This window comes from Conger conger, chromosome 12 (assembly GCF_963514075.1).
Source record: "Conger conger chromosome 12, fConCon1.1, whole genome shotgun sequence".
Classification (NCBI taxonomy): domain Eukaryota; kingdom Metazoa; phylum Chordata; class Actinopteri; order Anguilliformes; family Congridae; genus Conger; species Conger conger.
Genome location: NC_083771.1, coordinates 29,793,053 through 29,813,531, shown reverse-complemented (window position 1 = coordinate 29,813,531; position 20,479 = coordinate 29,793,053). Strand labels below are relative to the sequence as shown.

The following is a 20,479-nucleotide window of genomic DNA, read 5'->3' as shown; positions in this document are numbered from 1 at the left end:
ATTGACTGATTTACAGATTTACACAGATTCTTTAGACTCACAGATTATGTCATAGGAGGCACTATGAGGCTGTTTGTTTTGGTGTTGCATTGCTGGTGGCCATTAGCTGGGCATATATGTTATTCTGGCTACATCTAGTCTTTAGCTACCAACCTTCCAGATCGAAGTTATGTTCCTGAGACACAAGGCAACAGGCTGCCCTATTATGACATTTTTCACAGAAGCGGATGAAGTAGCAGGATTATTGTGATGAAATATGCTACAAAATAATGTTCTGATCAAAATAAATTCTTGCCCTCCAGGTTTTTGTTTTAATGTACCCAGGTTGAGCAAGCTAGCTCGACCATGACATTTTGTTTTGGACTTTTCACTCAAATAAAGCTTTCTCTTGCAATGCTACCAATGCCTGTGTAAATATTATGATAAATAACAACACAAGGGTCAGACACAGAAAAATGATTGGCTGAAAGCAACAAGTTATTGTTAATGTCTGGGTCATCGGCCGCTGTTTATAGAACGCTGTGTATTTTTTTCCCTCTGCATTTTTCTCCATAAAAACAAAAACTTGATCACTGTCATGTCACATCCCCCTCATCTCACTTCACTGGTGACCTGCTGCAGTGAGCATCCACTTTCAAACCATGGCGCTCGCTTACAGGGCAGTGAATGCAACACCTCCAGCACTCTTTCTATCAATTTTCTTATCTTACACCCCAATCAAATCGTTCTGTTCACAGTCTTTAAGCGACAGTCTTGCTGGTTGCTTCTCTTGGTCGTAAAACCTGTCTGTCTGTACATCGTAAAATGTTCAGTGTTACATCAGCTCTTATTGATTTCACATGGGACCAGTTGGACACAGTTGGTACTCTTTTAGAGTTGAATTAACACTGGACATTTTACTGTGTTGTGGTTCCACTGGTAGAACAAACTTCCCAAAGTGGTCAAACAACATAACTATTGTCTGTCAAGGACTGAAGACCCACCTATCATATAGCACCTAGTAATTTTGCTGGCTACTTCCAGCATAATAATGCACCATGTCTCAAAACAAAATTTGTCTCAAACCTGTTTCATGAAAATGACAATGAGTTCAATGTTTTTCAGTGGCCTTTCCAGTCACCGGGATCTCAGTCCAATTGAACACCTTTCATTACATTACATTACATGGCATTTAGCAGACGCTCTTATCCAGAGCAACAAAGTGCAAATCAAACACAAGAACAAGTGCAAAGAGGACCTGAGAGGACAGTGCAGTTCCGAATCCTAGTGTAACCATACAGATAATCAGAACCCTTGAAGAGTACAATCAACTTTAAAACTAGCATACCACAGTTGGCAGCTAGAATACAACAATACATCAGCCAATAAAAAACAACAATACGTAACAATATCTATACAATCTTTTGGATGTGGTAGAACGGGAGATTCGCAGCATGATTGTGCAGCTTACAAATCTGCAGAAATTGCGGGATGCAATCATGTGAACATGGAACAGAATCTCAAAGGAATGTTTTCAAAATCTTGTGGAATCCATGGCACAAAGAATTGAGGTTTTTTGAGGGCAAGGGGAGGCCCTGCGCAGTATTAATGAAGTGCTCAGTGAGTGCATGTGTAAAGATATTGGGCCTCATGCAAAAGCCTTCCATACGAAAACCTGTTTTCTTAAATTGCTCGTACTTGGCGCATTGTATTGTGGTATGTCATGTATGCAAATGAAATGCTTTCGAGCGCATCTCACCTGGCTCCGAAATCTTTCAAACTTGGCGTTGCATCAAATAGGACTGCATTATACTTATCTCTCACCTCAAATGTTTTCAGAAATGTATTTTAGTGGATTGTTTTTGAGGACTAAGACAAATTTATCAGCGCCATATTTTTATGTTTTTCAAAAACAAATTAACTACAGTCTACCCGGGTGTCGACTACGTGGTTGTTAGGATTCGTGTTTTTAGGTATTGTATTCTGTTTTTAGTGTTTCCGTGTTTTTATTACCTCTGTGCACACCGTAGTCACTCATTCGTTTAACCTGTTTTACGTTCTGATTGTTTCCCACACCTGATTGCCATTCCCTCTCGTTACCTCTCTTATTTAAACCCCCCATGTCTCGTCGCTAGATTGTAATGTGTTTCTACCATACCTTCCAGCGGTTTCGGATTGGTACCTGTTACGACCGGTTTCGCCCCCAACTTCTGTGTTTTGTTTATTCCGCCGGTCTGATTCTGAACCGTAGCTTTTAGACCCACTTCTGCACCTCGAATTTTGTTTCTGGATTTTATTTCTTAGAGCGTTTGTTTTCGACCCTTCGACTTTATGATAAAGACTCTTATTATAAAGAATCCTCCGTCTTGGTCTCGCATTCGGGTCCCCCGTTCTGCGTGCCTTGTCGTGGTAGGCTATGTGCTATATTAAATTAAACATTCGGTTTTAACCCTTATCTTACAATGTCATCGGTTTCCTCCATGACCTTTATGTTCCCTGATCAAATATCAGGTGAGTGATTATAAAGAGGGCATGCATATCGAATAACTGGGAATCCAGAGAAGTGCCTATTTAACTTGTATTTCATGTTAAATCTGAGTTTTTGAACTTGAGCGAAGTCCCCGTTCTCCGTTGTTTACTTTCTCTGTTGGGTAAACAGAATTGACGACCAGGATGTGAATTCCTAATTAATGCGAGAACAAGATACCTGGCTAGCTGAGTGATTTTAAAAAAAATGGCATCTTTCGGACAGACGATTTTCACTTTGAGGAAGGTGAAGAAACATTTGAAGCTTATGATGGCAGGCTGGAACAGTTTTTTTCAGGCAAATGGTCTGATGGAAGACGTCAAAGAGAAGTCGGTTTTTCTGACATTTGTGGACGGAAAACCCGCGGAGTTCTCATGGACTTGTGTGCACTTGATAAGCCAAGCGGGAAGACGTGTATGGACGCGCTAAGGCGGTTTTATGTTCTCCGGCTTCCTCCCACAGTCCAAAGACATGCAGGTTAGGCTGATTGGAGAGTCTAAATTGCCTATAGGTTTGAGTGTGTGAGTGAATGGTGTGTGTGCCCTGCGATGGACTGGCGACCTGTCCAGGGTGTATTCCTGCCTTTCGCCCAATGTATGCTGGGATAGGCTCCAGCCCCCCTGCAACCCTGTTCAGGATAAGCAGGTTAAGATAATGGATGGATGGATGGATTTTACTGTGTAGTGGTTCCACTGGTAGAACAATCTAATTTAGCTTATTATATGTTAGGGTGTTTGGTTGTCATGTTAGGTTTCATGTGCATCTTATTTGGGCTTGTTCTGTTCAGTCTGTATGTTATTAGAATTTGTACTTTGATTCCTGCTTAGCATAGTTAACTTGCCCTCATGCATTAGTGATGTTGCATTGCTAGTCTTTACTTGCTAGTCTGGGAATGTTATTGGACAGGTCTGGCACTATTGCTCATTTTAAAACATGTGAATGGACTTCTGTTTCTCCTCATTGTAAGTCACTCTAGATAGGAGCATGTGCTAACATACTATATGTGACTAGGGACACTGAATGACATGTCTGGAAATTAATTTTCAGTTTAACCGTATAGTCCTATACAATGCTATGCTATGCAATCAGCTTGCTTTGTGTTTGCCACAGAGATGGGGACTCGAGTCAGCGACTCGGACTTGAAAGGAAAGGTAAGTCAGTTTACCAGCACCGGAGCTGATCCCACTGCTGTTCACATATCTTGCATTTCAGACTCCATAGCATAACAGAAGCGCATATTCTTTTTTTGTTGACTGCCAAGTTAACAAGCGATGTTGGCTTGAAAAGCCCCATACAGCAAGCAGCTGCGTTTTCACTAAAACTGCCATGTAATGGGATTTTGATCTGGAGCCTGATCAAGCTTTGCACTATTTTAAAAACCTTTCAGTATGATCTTCACTTAAGATCGATATGCAAGCAGGACAGCGAGTGATTTTGGGTGTCTTGTTGGGTGACATTAGGTACTAGTTGCGTGGACATTGTTTGGTGTTCCAGTGTCATACAAATATGAACTCTATTTTTAGTCCAAGATTAACTAGCCACTATTTTTTATTTATTTATTGACCATCATCTTATATTACAGCCCATGGTAATGCTTACAATGAGTCACATTAGACAGAGCTCTTCAATAGAATGGTTATTTGGTATTATTTATTGATATATCAATTACCTACCACACCAGACCTGAGGTTTTGGCAAGCCTTTCTCCAGCCATCCAGAGGAAGGCTTTGCCAAAACGTTCACGAACGTGGTAGTTTGTTGATATATGAATAAATATATGAAATGACCACTATCTTTTAGTGTGCCCCTGATAATACTGCTTCTTCAGGTGTCACCCACTTGGTGTCATATACAAAATATGTCTTCTACACTTCTGGTTTCTATATCTTCAATTAGGCTAGGAATCGTAATGAATTTCTATAGCCATACTGTTTAGGCTGCACCATTCTGGAGACTTGAGACTTGACTTGCACTTGCATTTGAGTTGTGAACATCTCTGGTTTGCCATATAACAAGTCTCCCTGCATTTTTCCTGCCATACACTCCCATCAGACAAACACAATAAAATGTGTTAATTGATCTGATAGAAAGTAGGCCACGGTAAATTAAAGATGCAATGTGTTTTTTACACTGAGAAGGCCTGACTTTATCATTGTTGATTTTAAACCAAATAATAATAAACTGGTTATTGTCCAGGAGCCTTTAGATGGTCATATTGTTTGAACTGTATAATCCGTTTTGGTGCACGAAAACAAAAGGCTGTATCAATGACCTCCGGATACGTATATTTTATTGCAATGGTTGTACGTTGTAGGGCTTAAAAGAGAATGTCGAAAGGCCAAGCCCCAATCTGACTACTGGTAAATACTTTCGACAGGCGTGAACAAAATGCACACAAAAGAAACCACTAGGAGACACTATATAGCTGTTTGTTTCGGTGTTACATTGCTGATGGCCAATGCGGTTTTGGTCACATCAAACATGACAATTTGCATATACTGAATATTTATTAAAATGTGAGAGCTTTTCAGTCCCAAGAAAGCTCATGAATGATGTTGGTTTGATACAACTATATAAAAATCTATTTCTCTAGGTGAACAGATTTAACAGTCACTGTAAAAACTTACAAAATCAAATGGATGGTACAATGCAATATAACAAAATAACTGATAAAGCAAGCTGCCTATTGCCATTAAGATGAAGGGACAATCTGTCCTACAGATGGCAGTTGAGCCCATGAAAATTATAGTTTTTTTCTGTTACTTGTAAATTAATTGCATTTAGATATCTGAGGAATACAAAGTACAGGTTTAGTTATTGAAGCAAATTGGATTAGATTTCAAACTATGAATGTGAGCTTAAAGAGAAGACTCCTCTAAACTGAGCAGAAGTAACCAGAAATTGGCTGCTCAGCTGTTTCTTGGCCAGCTGTGTTTTGCATCATTACTTCATGCTCCAGAAAGCTGACAAAAGGTCTTGATTCGATTCCAGGTGGGGAGTTTAATTTGCAATACCAATAAAGCAGGCCATCATGAGGCTAGCAAATCAGAATAAATTCATCAGAGACGAAGCAAAAACATTGGGTGAGTTAAAAGAAACTGTTTCTACATTTTTAAGAAGCAAGAAAGGTTTGTTTACAAATATAGTATATTATCTTTAGCCCAAAATGAAAGGCAGTTATGAGGGATTATCTGATTACATTACATTACATTATTGGCATTTGGCAGACGCTCTTATCCAGAGCGACGTACAGTTGATTAGACTAAGCAGGAGACAATCCTCCCCTGGAGCAATGCAGGGTTAAGGGCCTTGCTCAAGGGCCCAACGGCTGTGCGGATCTTATTGTGGCTACCCCGGGATTAGAACCATCGACCTTGCATGTCCCAGTCATTTACCTTAACCACTACACTACAGGCCGCCCCATTACTTTATTAGGTACACCTGTTCACCAGCTTGTTAAAGGAAATATTGAATCAGCTAATCATGAATCAGCAACTGAATGGTCAAGAGGTTCAGCTGTTTTTCAGGCCAAATGTCAGAAGGGGGAGGAAATGTGATCTAGGTGACATTGACCATGGAATGATTGTTGGTGCTGGAGTGGTTTCAGTATCTCGGAGTCCACACACTAAAGCCTATATTCTCCTGCATTTGGTGAATTAACACCAGGAAGCAACAATATCCAGCCTAATGGGTCTTCATCAGATGTTATTGCATTACTTTCTATGTTAAAATACTCATACTACACAGGAGCATATACAGTGTGCAGACTCTTCTTTTTTTTTATTATTGGTCCATAAGTTCTAATAAGATAAGATAAGATATACTTTATTGAACCCTGTGGGTTAATTTGTCCTCTGCATTTGACCCACCCTAGTTATTTAGGAGCAGAGGGCAGCCACAGTGCAGCACCCGGGGAGCAATCTGGGGTTAAGGGCCTTGCTCAAGGGCCCAACGGCTGTGCTGATCATTTATTGTGGCGCGACCGGGATTCAAACCACTGACGTTGTGGCTCCCAGTCATGCACCTTAACCACTACGCTACAAGCCACTATACTGCACATTAATGCTCATCTTCAGGTTGGAGTGAGCTTAATATTACCTTGGATAACAGGCTAATGAAATACACATTTCCAAATAAATTCACAAACTAGTTGGCTACCTATGCCTGCGTGCACGATCGTGGCCAGTTGGAATAGCTGGCCTGGCCAGTCGGTATACTTGGCTTTGCTCTGTGCCTCTGGGAAGCTTCCAGACTGGGCAATAACGGAGACCAGCCGTGACAGCTGCTCTTACATCTGAATTCTTGTTTTGAGCAAGTTCACATTTTTTGTGGGTAGGTGACTCTGGTGTTCACAGTAGCTAAGAATTCATCATACATCCCCTCAAATATGACAGATGCACTAAAAGCCACTATGAGGAGTTTTGGTGACTTTGGTAGCCCCTGTGTCAATTATATGTTGCTGTGCCATAGGTAGCTAACCTGCATGACAGTTTAATTGGCTATGTTTATTTAATTGTACACCAAAGCCATATCATCGTAGGTGCTTTTAAACAATTGTGAATTATTCAATATCCACTATCTCATGTTCACAGAACTAGCAACTACCAATTTAGCTATGTGTTGGTGAGCTGATACCTTATACCTTATAGTTGTGAATACCCTAATTTTAATTACTGCACACACGTGTCCTTTTTTCCCTATAGTACACTGAAAAATAGTGGGCAAATGATTCATATTTTGTGACTTGTATTTTGCTATCTGGACTGGCCAAAGAAGTGTCAATGCCAAAAATCAGAATAAAGTGATAATCAGTGGCAAGAACCCTTTGGTGGGCTCAGCATTAGCAAATAACCAAACCAAAGGATACTTTCAATTGTGTAGAAAAAGCCCTTTTCAACTGCTAAACAGATCAGGAACACTCTCCAGGATGTAAGCAGATATGTCTCATCATCTACCACAAAGAGAAGACTACACCAGCATAACCTTGTTCTGTTCACTGCAAGATGCAAACCATTGGTATGTCTCAAGAACAAAATGGCCTATTTATAGGAACATAATAAGAATAATAATTTTCTGGATAAACCCTTATGGATAGATGAAACACATTTTAACCTGTACTAAAGTTATGGTATGTTAGCCTTGGTATCAGTGGTATCTTTCTTCAGTATGGTGAGAATTCCTTGGATATCAATGGTAGAGGTCTTCACGATTACTGAACTCACGTGTCCTGTATCTTAAAGATGTTCTGGACAGTTGATTTTGGTAAGCTTAGCCTCAGTTGTCTCAATCTATTTTATTTCAGCCTCAGTAATGGCTTCCTTGACTTGCCTTAGTATAACTCTGGTCCTCATGTGAATGAACACAGTACAATAAAATCAACACGTACTCTAAAGGAACACCTGTAAAGCCATTTGTCCAACTTATTCTATGTATCCATGTATAAAAAGTACTGTCGCTTCTACATGGTGCAACCAAATGTGTCAAATATTCTTTAATGAAAGCTGATAATATGCACTATACTACACATTAATTGTTAATTTGAAAATCTAAAATTGTGGAGTACAGAGCAAAATCAATAAGCCTGTACTAAAGTCATGGAGAAAGCAAGGAACTGCTCATGAATATATAAAGAATATCACCTTTTCTTTGAAACCTGGTGGAGGTTATAATAATAATACATTTTATATGAGATACCTTTCAAGACACCCAAGGTTGCCTTACAATGGATAAAAGAATACAATAAAAACAACCAAACAAAGACACAATTTACTAACAGTGTAATGTGTACACGATATAAACAAGACGACAAGAAGGTGTGCAAGGGGAAGTAGAACAGTGACCCTAAGAGTAAAAAGGGGGTACACACAATGCAGTGAGAGTGACAGATAGTAGGCCAGTTTGAACAGGTGTGTTTTGAATGTAGTGATTGAGTCCATTGAGTCAAACTGGTGAAGGTGTGGGGGCAAGGAGTTCCAGAGCCTAGCATTGGTGCAACTGAAAGCCCTCGCACCCATGGTGCTCAGGCATAAAGTGGGGATTGACAGGAAACCAGCAGACGATGAGCGCAGGGAGCGAGAGGGGGTGTACTTGTGAAGGAGGTCAGAGTGGTAAGTGGGATCCAGTGTAGTTGGATGAGAATAGGGGTGATTTGTTCAGATGATTTAGTGCGTGTAATGATCCGGGCAGCCCAGTTCTGAATAATTTGGAGCCTGTTGAGTAGTGTAGTGGTTCAGGTCAGCTGGGTCGACACCTAGTTTTTTGAGTATGAGTGTAATTGCAGCCAATTTGAGGGTAAGGGGTACAGTTCCAGAGGTGAGGGAAGAGTTAATTATTTTAGTGATCGTGGAGGAAATGGATGGAAGACAGGCTTTGACCAGGGTAGTGGAGAGGGGATCAAGCTGGCAGGCAGTAGATTTGGCTTCGCGAATGAGCTCAGAGATGGTGGAGTCCGTTGCTGGGGTGAAGTTGGAGAGGGAGCTGATGAGTGGTTGGCCCATGGTGTTCATCCAGGGTGGGTCCCCTGGGGAGGTGTGTGACGCGGCCAAGTGTAGGTGGATGGTGATGATTTCGGTGTGGTTTTGGAGGGTTCTGGGAGGCTGAAGTAGGTGACTGACTGTTGAAAAAAGAGCTCTTGTGTTGCCTTGACCAGCAGTGATGAGCTTGGAATAATAGGCGGATTTGGCAGTTGAGAGGGCAGCCTTTTAATGGCGCAGATGTTCAGCGTAAATTTGGGTGTGCACTGAAAGTCCGGTCTTTTTGCACAACCGCTCAAGTCGGTGACCAGTGGTTTTTAGCTGGCAGGAGTCAGTGGTAAACCAAGGAGCGGTGTGGGAAAAGGAGACTGCGGGTTTTCAGGGGAGCAAGGTCGTCAAGGGAAGAGGAGAGGCAGCCGTTGTAGTGGCTTACTAAGTCAGCAGGGAAGGGGAGGGCTAGGGTAGGAGTTGATGAGAGATTAGAGATCTGTGGAGTCAATGTGTTTAATGTTACTATGGGAGGATAGTACACTGTCATTAACAGAACGGGTGACAGCACGAGGGGAGCGGGGCTTGGTGGACCAAAAAGAGCCAATACTTAAAATGTTAAATGGGCTAAAAGGGGTAAAAAGAGTCAAAGGGGAGCCGGAACCATCACTGGCAGGAGGGACAGCAGACTGATGCACCACAACCGGAACAGGGGCAGCTTCTGGTAAGGGGGTGTAAGATGTAAACAACAGTCAGTCCTGTGGAGCAGAGTGAACGGCATGCTGTAAATTAACGGCTAGCATATGGCTACCCAGTCTGTTGGGGTGGACTCCATCAGGTCTAAAAAAGGAGGAGCCGTTCCAGAACAAAGTAAAATTATCGATAAAACATTGGTTGTTGACTCTACAAGCCGACTGAAGCCAGGTATTTAAACTGAGGATCCGGCTAAAGCGCGCCACTCTCCCCAGCATGGGTATGGGACCAGAAATAAAAACAGACTTTCCAAAGCTATTGAAAAAGTTTAAAAGGTCGTTAAAATCTTTTTTTATCAGCTCAGACTGCTGGTGAGCTGTATCATTAGTTCCCACATGAACTATCACCTGAGTGATAGAGGACGGGAGTAATGCCATCAAGTCCGATAGCTTACCCAAAATTATAGGGACTGTGGCACCGGAGAAACTGTGTGTGGCTATGTTGCAAAAACTGAGGTCCCTGGTTATAGAATCCCCTATTATTAAAGTGGTCGGGGAGAAAAGGGGACACGGAAGGCCATAAATCCATCCGGGCAGGCGGGTGTTGTAGCAGGGCAGAGTTGAGCCTTGGTAATGGCTCCCATGACAGTCCTGCGGAGCTCCGGGCTGGATAGGGGGCTGAATCATGCCTCGAGGAGGAGATGGGGGGTGAACTGCATTAGGCCAGGTCGCAAAGATGGGGACGCTCGGTTACAGTTTGAAGTAGCCTCACTATGTGAGGGCGAGGGTCCAGACTCTTCAGACTTGGCAGATGACGGGAGAATGGAACAACCCATATTCCTGGACCTCTTTGCCTTGGGTGTGGACTGATGTTCCCCAGCAGCTCAAAGCTATTTCCCAGCTGAGTAAGAGGATGATAAATGCGGGAGGCGTTCCTACCTGGCTTCTTCTTGGCACCCTGGACGATATTTCCGAGGCAGCGGGAGTGGAACAGGCCTGGTTCAGTTTAGCTCCAAGCCAGGGCTGGGGGTCCTCCTCAGGGATCGGTTGGATGGACAGCTACACCGGCAACAAGCCTGTTGGGGGACCAGGCGCTGAGCCGTCCAGGATACCGGTGGCAAAACCAGTACCTCATATCCTTGGCTAACTCTAGAATGTAGTCCCTGCATCTCTTTTACATATCTTATATTGCCTGATCACTTATTCCAATTGATTCCTCTTGAAGACAGAACTGCACCTCTAAGTCTATAGCATCTAAGGGGAGAAGATGCTCATCAGACAGGCAAAGCATCAAGATGTCATGCCAGCCCTGGAATGTCTGCAGCAGCAGTTGTCTTCCAGTACATGCAACGGTAACTATATTTAATTACTTAAGTTAGTCAACATTAATCTTTCTCTTAAGTTACATTAGCAAGTATCTGGATACCGGGACTAGTCCTTAAAAGTAACGTTCCAATGCTGATAGTTAACGTTAGACACAAACAGCAGCCACTCTCACTCTTGTCGTTCCGTACTGGCAAGTTACAGTCATTAACAACATACCCGAAAATAAACGGTTTGAAAACTAGGGAAGACATCACACAAGCACATACACTATTTGTAAATGAACCGTATAGTTTTCTCTTTAGAGAATAAAGGGATCCGAGTGTCTTGAATATTTTCAGTTGAATTTCAAAAATGTTCTTGCGATCATCTTCAGTGGCTGCTGTATCTTATCAGTGTTATATCGAGGAAATGCGGCCGTTGTGTAAAATTCACAATGCCACCCGTGCCAACATTGGCTTACGATGAATATGCAACCTTTGGGATAAAGACTCTGTGACGAGGAGGAGGTGCGGAGAGCCAAGCGCAACTAAGGGTGATCCTAAGTAAGCGAACACACAGAAGTGTCCGCCACCAAGACCCCGGGGGAATAGCAGAGACCGTGGTACAATAGGAGACGGCTCCGAACAAATAAGAGCCCCAAATAACAGCTCAAAAAATAAAGCTACCTATCAAAACCAGGGCGAAGAAACAACAACAAAAAACAGAGTGCATAAACGTGAGCACTCAAACCCCAAACCGGGGGGAAACCCAAAATAAACGTACAACCTAGTGTAAAATACTAGGCACCGAAAATAAAACACCAGGAGTCGCAGCTCCGGAAAACTTAGAAATAAAAGTACATACCCGGGACACAGTCCCTTACCCACGGACTCACACGAGCCGAAAAATAAAAGTAAACAAGGAAACTCAACCCCAAGGAAGGTGTTCGCATAAGGCACACTGCCAGCGAGCAGAACCCCTTCCTTACCTATATTGATAGTTTTGTGATTCGAAAAAGGCTCAGAAAGAACCGATACCCAGCACAATACCCGACTCAACTACCAGAGTCTACCGTGTGCTATACCAGCTTGGGTGACAGAGCGTAAGTGTACACCGAAGCAAAGACCGATGGAAAATGAGAGCTTTAAATACTCTCCAGAGGTAGGTACCTGGCTGGCACTAATGACTACTAGGTGAAGGTAATAAAGCACAGCCGGTACTGCCTTCCAACCCTGACAGACTTATTCCAACAATAATGTGCCAACGTTGGCAGGAGACAGTAACGGCTGCTAACCATAACGACTATTAGCCAACGTTGGCCCACTAACGCATGTTCAATGGGTAAGCTGCTCTTTTGTCACTGTCCGTATCAGGGTTGCCAGGTCCAGGAAAAATATCCAGCCCAAAGCATTGAACAGTTCAATAGCCAAAGGTCCGCTTAAAATCCGCCCAATGGAAGCTTGAACTATCCCAAAATGTAAAGTGTCCTGAAACGTTGTTTGCCAAAACTACATTGCGAAGCATTATTGGTATAGCCTACTTTGCTATGATCACACACACATCACAACACACACCTGTTATCACCACAAACATTACATAAGACATTGCATTTCTTTAAATCTTTAAACCCACACAATAAAGAAATTAATCAGATCAGGTTCTAATGTTCAGATGCCAGTAAAGACTATTAAATGTTATCCATGAATGCATTGACTTGTACTTTTCTGTTCTCTCCTTTCCACTCCTCTCTGTTTTCATTGTTGTTTTCTGTCTACATACACAAGCACCAGCATTCATACAATAGGCCTACACTGGAATACAGATCACAGTAATTGCCTGAATTATAATCTTAAAACAATATGCTTACAAGATGCACTTGACTGTTCACTTTGTCCTCTTGTGGTCTTCTCGCCTTCATGTCTTCTAACAATTTCTCCTTCATTTTCTTATCCCAAGATCTATTTAGATTTTCAGCTTACTTATGAAACTTTTCACGAGCTTGGCTTCCTATTTGCTCTCTGTTGCCATATCACACACCTGTTACATGCTTAACTGCTTGCATGTTTCAGTTCTGTCCTCTTTTATGCCATTACTTTTTAGAACCTTTCCTTTCCAAACTATTATCTTACTGTGCAGATCCTTTTGATTTCAGTTTTGATCAAGAACTATTTCTCATTTTAAGAGAGAGAGGAAGAAGGGAATATAATCTAGCTTTGGTTTATTTGCACACATAACATGGCTGGGTGACAGGAATTTGACAGAGTCTAGTTGTTTCATGTTACCTGGAAGCCTCTTCTTGATCTCCTTGGCTAACTATAGCATGTACTCCCTGCTAGGGCTGCAACTAACGATAATTTTGTTATCGATTAATCTCTCGATTCTTTTATCAATTCAATCTGCAATTGAACATTTCAAAATGTATTGACACGTTTTATTATGAAGTCTTACTGACTCATTATAGCTACTTTATTCTCTTGAAATAATATAACCCACCAGTTACAATGACATTGTTTTTCATTATATACAATTTATCTATGCCTGTAGCATGCTGAAAATAAAAACGAGATTATCCGATGGAGGGGCTCACTCCAATCACAGATTACTTGCTGATGCTTGTATTTGTGTTCGCCTGTGCACTACGCAGTGTGCACAGGGCTACTTGTTCATTAGGCTAAGTGTTTATTAGGGTAATGGCAAACGTTGGACTTGGAAACATTGAGATTCAAATTTGTTGAATAAACATTTATTTAGTTACTTATATTTCGAATGTGACCCATTAATTGCGCTCTAGTTAGATTACACATGTTGCGCATGTTATGACTTTGACCGTCTGCCATTTCCACTGCAAAGACGGCACATAGCCTACGTAAAATTAGACACATTATTAAACTAACCTTACAACTGGTTCATTTAGACTAGATTTTTTAAGACTACTTTTGGAACGGGATATCCATATTTACATCGATAATTATAACAGCTGCTGATGTTGCCTTTTGTTTTTTACAAAACGCTCGATCGCTGATGGCATTAATGGAATGTAAAAACCGTGGTCAAAGTTTTACAAAGTTACAGTCACCTAATATTGCTTACCGGTGTACATAACGTAGTGGCTGGAGCTGTCAGAACTCGGCAGTGGAAAGAGGGCTTTGTAACTTTGGTGTTTGGTGGTAAAAGGTTTGAAAGTCTGTAACAGCTTTTACTTAAAACTAATAAACTATCTATTACATTTCGAAAATGTATAAGTAATCTTAGAGCTTTAAATAACATAATTTCCTATAGTGAAATTCCAACAGTCCAGTCCAATTCCAACAATTATCATGGCTGTATTTACATGAATACGAGATACATAACAATAGCAAGCTAGATAAACTAGCAACACAGCTCCTGGATCCTTTCTTTTAAAGTGTTCGTGTATGGCCGTCGTGCTGCTCTGATTTTCTGTTAAGTCTTTGCACAGCTTTGAGCAGTCTATCATATTATTGTCCTCAGTGTCACCCAGCTCTCAGCTGAACAAGGTTCAGCTGCAGCACTACCTCTCCCTGCCCCAGTGTGGCCTGTGTCTGGTGACCTATGTCTGGATTGATGGCACCGGAGAAGGTCTGCGCTGCAAGACTCGAACACTGGATAGTGAGTCCAGCAGCATTGAGGATAATGGGTTCTTATGCTCACGTGATCATGTGTATATGCACATCGCCCGCTTTAGTTGTAGTTGTTATTTTACCATCATTTTACCATCCATTGTGTTTTTACTCATTTAAATCACTTTTTTATTATAAGTCATAATAATAATAAAAATAATAATAATAATTCATTAGTATCTCTATTCTTTTCCGGAGTTGCCCAGGGTGAGAGGCGCCGGGTGGGTGTGGGGATACTCACAAGCCACCAGCTGAGCGCCACTGTGTTGGAGTTTCACCCGGGGAACGAGAGGTTGGTCTATGTTCAAAACCTCCATTGCAGAGGCGGAGGGCAGGAGCTGTGGCCAGAAGGTCATTGGTGCCTGTCATGGCAGCAACCCTAGAACCCACTGGTGGACCATGTCACAAAACAAAAGTCGTCTCAAACTGGTTTGAGACTTGTGGATCCACCTCTCCCCATCTGCTGCACATCTGCCACATCTGTAACTGAGGAACATTCCATTTGCTTCTGTCCCTGTCTTTGTGTCCTTTTCTCACTTCATTTCCTTGCCCCCCCAATGGGTGGAGCAAGGAAAGGATGCAAGGAAGGAGGTAAAAAATAAGCGATTGGAAAGAGTTGTGTTCTTGCTGACATCCAGTGGCGATCGTGCCTTTCGTTAGACCCAGAACCCAGGGATCCAAGGGAGCAGGAACTGTTGAGGAAGCAGTTAAATTATCCAGAAACCCTTACCTGTCCTTATGCCTGTGTTGTGTTGTCCAGAGCAAAACACACAATTCACCTGCAATAAAGCGATGGAGGCAGCACAGCATTTTCGGCCTTGGTTTGGGATGGAACAAGAGTACGTCCTGCAAAGCATGGATGGGCACCCCTACAACTGGCCCCAGGGGGGGTTCCCAGGATTCCAGGGTGAGTAGTCCTGAAATCATCACAGTTCATTTAATGTTATTATTATATGAATTTGAATAATAATAATAATATAATAATAATAATAGCGATACTAATTATTATTATTATTATCATTATTATTATATGAAGAAGCTTTATGTTTAACCACTAATGACCTAATGGTGGAACATAAAATGACAGTGTCATGTGCCGACGAGACTAGCTAGACACAAGGATATGCAGTAAGTCCTGTTTTCAGGTGTGTTTTATTTGCCGAGAGGGAGAGAGCTTGCTCATTAAACAAAAAAATAAATGCAAATCCTTCCCTTTCACCTTCATGGGATCTGGTAAAAAGGTGTGTCAAAATTATGAATCCTCTTTTCCTTCACTCGTTTCCTCCTCTGATTTGGTTGATTAGGAGACAAGTGGAGGAAAGGAGAATGCATTTTTCGAGCATTGGGTGTTGAGTCTCAGCCACCTACTGCAAAAGGAAGCTAAGTTTTAAGCCCTGGGCTGATCAGATAACGCAAGCCAATTGTGCCAATATACTTAACCAGTAGAACCAGACTGCAGCGATTCCTAATACAGACAGGCAATCAGATAGGTATATGAAGAGTATGACAGCTGTAGACTCACTTTGTTTTGTTTTTTTACACTGCTACCATAAAATCATGGTCAGTTTGGGGTAAATTCCTTTTTTGTTTCAGTGAGTTCACAAAATGAACTGAAACTAAACAGAATAAATGAATTAAGGAGCATTATAGTTGTAGGACTCACTTGTTGGCTCTCCTAGTCCCATACTTCTGCGGAGTGGGCGCGGGCAGGTCGTTTGGCCGAGACATCGTGGACAGTCACTACAAGGCCTGCGTAGACGCTGGAGTGAAGATCTTCGGTACCAAAGCAGAATCTATGCCCTCTCAGGTATGCAGAGCAGACAACTCGATCGATTCCAACCCTCTTTCCAACCCTGCCATCGAAGTGTTTCAACTGCTGATGTATCTGAGGTTTGCCACTAGTGTTAAAAACGCAGGTTTTTACGAGAATGCAAGTGAATTAGTGTGTATAGCATTAACGACAAGTAGATCACAAATTGTTTTGTTTTAAGAGGTCTTCCCAAATGTTGGCACTCCTGGCAAAGATATTAGTTAAGCTATAAAACTGTAAAATGGGGAACTGTTCTGGTGAATGGTGGAGACTAATACGTCTTAAATCCTGCGATCATATTGTATAATTGCCAATTTGCCATCACATGATTCACTTTGATCAAATTGTATTGTACAAGTACGCCTTAGTTACATATTGACACTCATTCAGTGCAGCTTAGTTACAGTCATCAGTCTCATAGTCAAGTGCCACTGTTATGTGGCATTATTGGTAGCAAATCTGTTACAATCTGGCAGATGACATCTCAATATCCTGTATTGATATCAATCTCTATACCTCCCACTCACTTTTTCTTTTGCTCCCTCTTTTATTTCCTGTCTTCTTCCTCTCCCTGTCACTGGCAGTGGGAGTTCCAGGTGGGCACGTGTGAAGGTATAGAGATGCCGGACCACTTGTGGATGGCTCGCTTCCTGCTGCACCGCGTGTGTGAAGACTTTGGGGTGATCGCAAATCTGGACCCCAAACCCGTGCAGGGAGACTGGAGTGGGTCTGGTTGCCTTACCAACTTCAGTACAGAGGCCATGAGAGAAGAGGGAGGGATGAAGTGAGTGTCCAACTCTGCTACGTGTGGAGAAATGTACACACACACAAACTATACCACACATAGAGAAATACACAAACACGCACAGAACTGTATTACGAATGGAGAATAGGCATTACAATAGGCACTACACACATTTATATACACATGGTGACACACTTAATTTTTTAGACTTATTGGTCTTCTGCTGTGGTAGCCTGTCCACTTAGAGGTTTGACGCGTTGTATATTCGGAGATGCTCTTCTGCATACCATTGTTGAAGTGTGTGGTTATTTGCTTCACTGTCACCTTCCTGTCAGCTTTGAGCAGTCTGGCCATTATCCTCAGACCTCATTAACAAGTAATTACTTTCCCGCACCATTTTTGCAAAATCTAGAGACTGTTCTGCATGAAATTACCAGGAGATCAGCAGTTTCTGAGATACTCAAACCACCCTGTCTGGCACCAACAATCATTCCACAGTCAAAGTCACTTCGATCACATGTATTCCCCATTCTGATAGTTCATGTGAACATTAACTGAACTCCTCACCCATATCTAAATGATTTTATGCACTGCACAGCTGCTAGACAATTGGCTGATTAGATAATTGCATGACTATGTAGGGAAGTATATAATAAAGTGCTCAGTGATTGTATATACACTCAGTGAGCACATTATTGGGTATTCACTAGACTTATTCTTCAGAGGTATTGGTCTTCTGCTGCTGTAGCCTGTCGGGGAAGTGAAGTTTAAGGTGAAATATGTTCAATTTCCAAATCCAGCTATTTTACCACCCAAATTTTTTCTTTGATAGGCAGATCAACCTTCATCAAAATGTACAACTCACAAGCTGATTAAACATTTTAAATGTACTCAAACAACACAGATCCATGTCAAATCTATAGACGGGTTCAACTACCTTAAACAAAGAAGTAACAGACAAAGACAAATGAAAACAATGAAAGAAAGTGCCAAACCCCAGCGTGTCTCCCAAAACAATCCCAAGAAACTGAAATGAAAGTTCCAAAGACCAGAAGGCAGATGCATCTTCCTGAAATCATTGATGGAAAAATGTGAAAATTGCCAGAGCAGCTGTAAGGCAGAATCCAAGAATCAGCAGCACCAACCCCCCAAACTCCTCTATCTTGACTCCCTGTAAGTGTCGGTGTGAATTAGCCATCTAGGTCATGGAAGGTCCGCATTTTATGTGCTTAATGGGGGGCGAACCGTGCCCTCATTGCGGCACAGCTGGAAGCTGGAAACTGGGAGAAGCAGAACTGACTTAGCTGAACTGGCAATCTACTTATTAAAGTTCCATTATGATCCATTCGTTATTTTAGTCTCTTTCAAAGTAGACATGAACATGAACATTCTAAGAGGTACTCAAGCTCAGTTATTGTATACCTTCTGTAGGAGTTTCCTTCTGCTTCTAAAATCACAGGTGATACTTGCAGACAAATAATTGCTAAATACTGTCAGTTGCAACTTGTACCTTAAAGAAACATGTGTTCCATGTAACAAAGCCAAATTGTACCGTGTTGGTTTCCGCTCTAAGCTAACTTCTAAAAATGCAGATTTCAACTGTCAGGATTCAACAACCATTATCTGCAGATCAACTTTGACATTTTCAATCAATGACGTCAGTTAGATCCTCACTTCAAATCAAAAGGTATTTGTTCCTTTCAGCATGTGGAATGTTGGGTGTGGGGTGTGGGGTGTGGGGGTGTGGGGTTACACGATAAATATACACACAGCAAATGAAATAACTCTTTACAGTGATGTATTTTTACTTGACATATGTTAACTTAAGTGTGACAATAAATTCATTGCTTGATTGCCCTCTGCTCCTCCTCCTTCCATCAGACACATAGAAGACGCCATTGAGAAGCTGAAAAAGCGCCACGCCCACCATATCTGCTGCTATGACATGCACGGTGGCGAGGACAACAAGCGCAGGCTGACAGGCGTCCACGAGACCCCCAGCATCGACCAATTCTCCGCAGGCACCGCCGACCGGGCTGCCTGCATCCGTATCCCACGTCGCGTGGGCAAGGATGGCCAGGGTTATTTTGAGGACCGCTGCCCAGCTGCCAACTGCGACCCCTACATGGTGACAGAGGCCATTGCCCGTACCTGTCTGCTGGGGGAGACTGACAGTGACTGAGGCTCTGTGGGGGTGGGGGGACTGTGGCCAGTGACCGTGTGACAGTGCCACAGATTCTTTAGACTCACCGATTATGTTTAGGAGGCACTATAAGGCTGTTTGTTTTGGTGTTGCATTGCTGGTGGCCATTAGCTGGACATATATATTATTCTGGCTACACCTGGGCTTTAACCACCAACCTTCCAGATCCAAGTTATATTCCGGAGACACAAGCCTACAGGCTGCCCTATTATGACATTTTTCACAGAAGTGGATGAAGTAGCAGGATTAGTGTGACAAAATAAGCTACAAAATAATTCTTTCCTACATGTTTTTGTTTTAATGTACTCTTGTTGAGCAAGCTAGCTAGACCATGACAGCTTGTTTTGGACCTTTCATTCAAATAAAGCTTTCTCTTGCAATGCTACCAATGCCTGTGTAAATATTATGATAAATAACAACACAAGTGTCAGACACGATTGGCTCAAAGCAACAGTTAATAGAGTTATTGTTAATGTCTGGGTCATCGCCTGCTGTTCATAGAACGCTGTGTATTTTTTCCCCCTGCATTTTTCTCCATAAAAACAAAAACTTGATCGCTGTCATGTCACATCCCCCCTGTAAATATTAGGATAAATAACAACACCAGGGTCAGACGCAGAAAGACAATTGGCTCAAAGCAACAGTCAATAGAGCATTTTTCTCCATAAAAACAAAACTCCACTGGTGACCTGCTGCAGCGAGCATCCACTTTCAAACCATGGCGCTCGCTTACAGGGCAGTGAATGCAACAGCTCCAGCACTCTGTCAATCTTCAAATCTTACACCCCAATCAAATCTTTCTGTTCAGTCTTGAAGCGACCAGCTGTCTCCATGCATGCTCTCTGTCATAATAACATTTTACTATGTACAGACAGGTAAGTGTTAAATCAGAATTTACTGATTTCTCATGGCCCCAGTTGGACTCATGTACTCTTTTAGAGTTGAAATAACACTGGACATTTTTCTGTGTCATGGTTCCACTGGTAGAACAAACTTCCCAAAGAGGTCAAACAGCATAACTATTGTCTGTCAAGGACTGAAGACCCACTGTAAGGGTGAGGCTGGGCGGAGAGCCAGATGCGACCGAGGAAAACCCTCTAAAACGAACACGCGAACGGG

At 42.2% G+C, this 20,479-nt stretch overlaps 1 protein-coding gene across 1 annotated transcript; it reads left to right on the top strand.

Annotated features, from left to right (window-relative positions):
- The first annotated feature begins 8,932 nt into the window (after positions 1–8,932).
- LOC133141557 (glutamine synthetase-like) lies at positions 8,933–19,339 on the top strand. Its single transcript, XM_061262126.1, has 6 exons — positions 8,933–9,053; positions 14,454–14,591; positions 15,363–15,509; positions 16,282–16,409; positions 16,997–17,196; positions 19,039–19,339. The coding sequence occupies exons 1-6, from the start codon at positions 8,933–8,935 to the stop codon at positions 19,337–19,339; spliced, it is 1,035 nt and encodes a 344-aa protein (XP_061118110.1).
- The last annotated feature ends 1,140 nt before the right edge of the window (positions 19,340–20,479 follow it).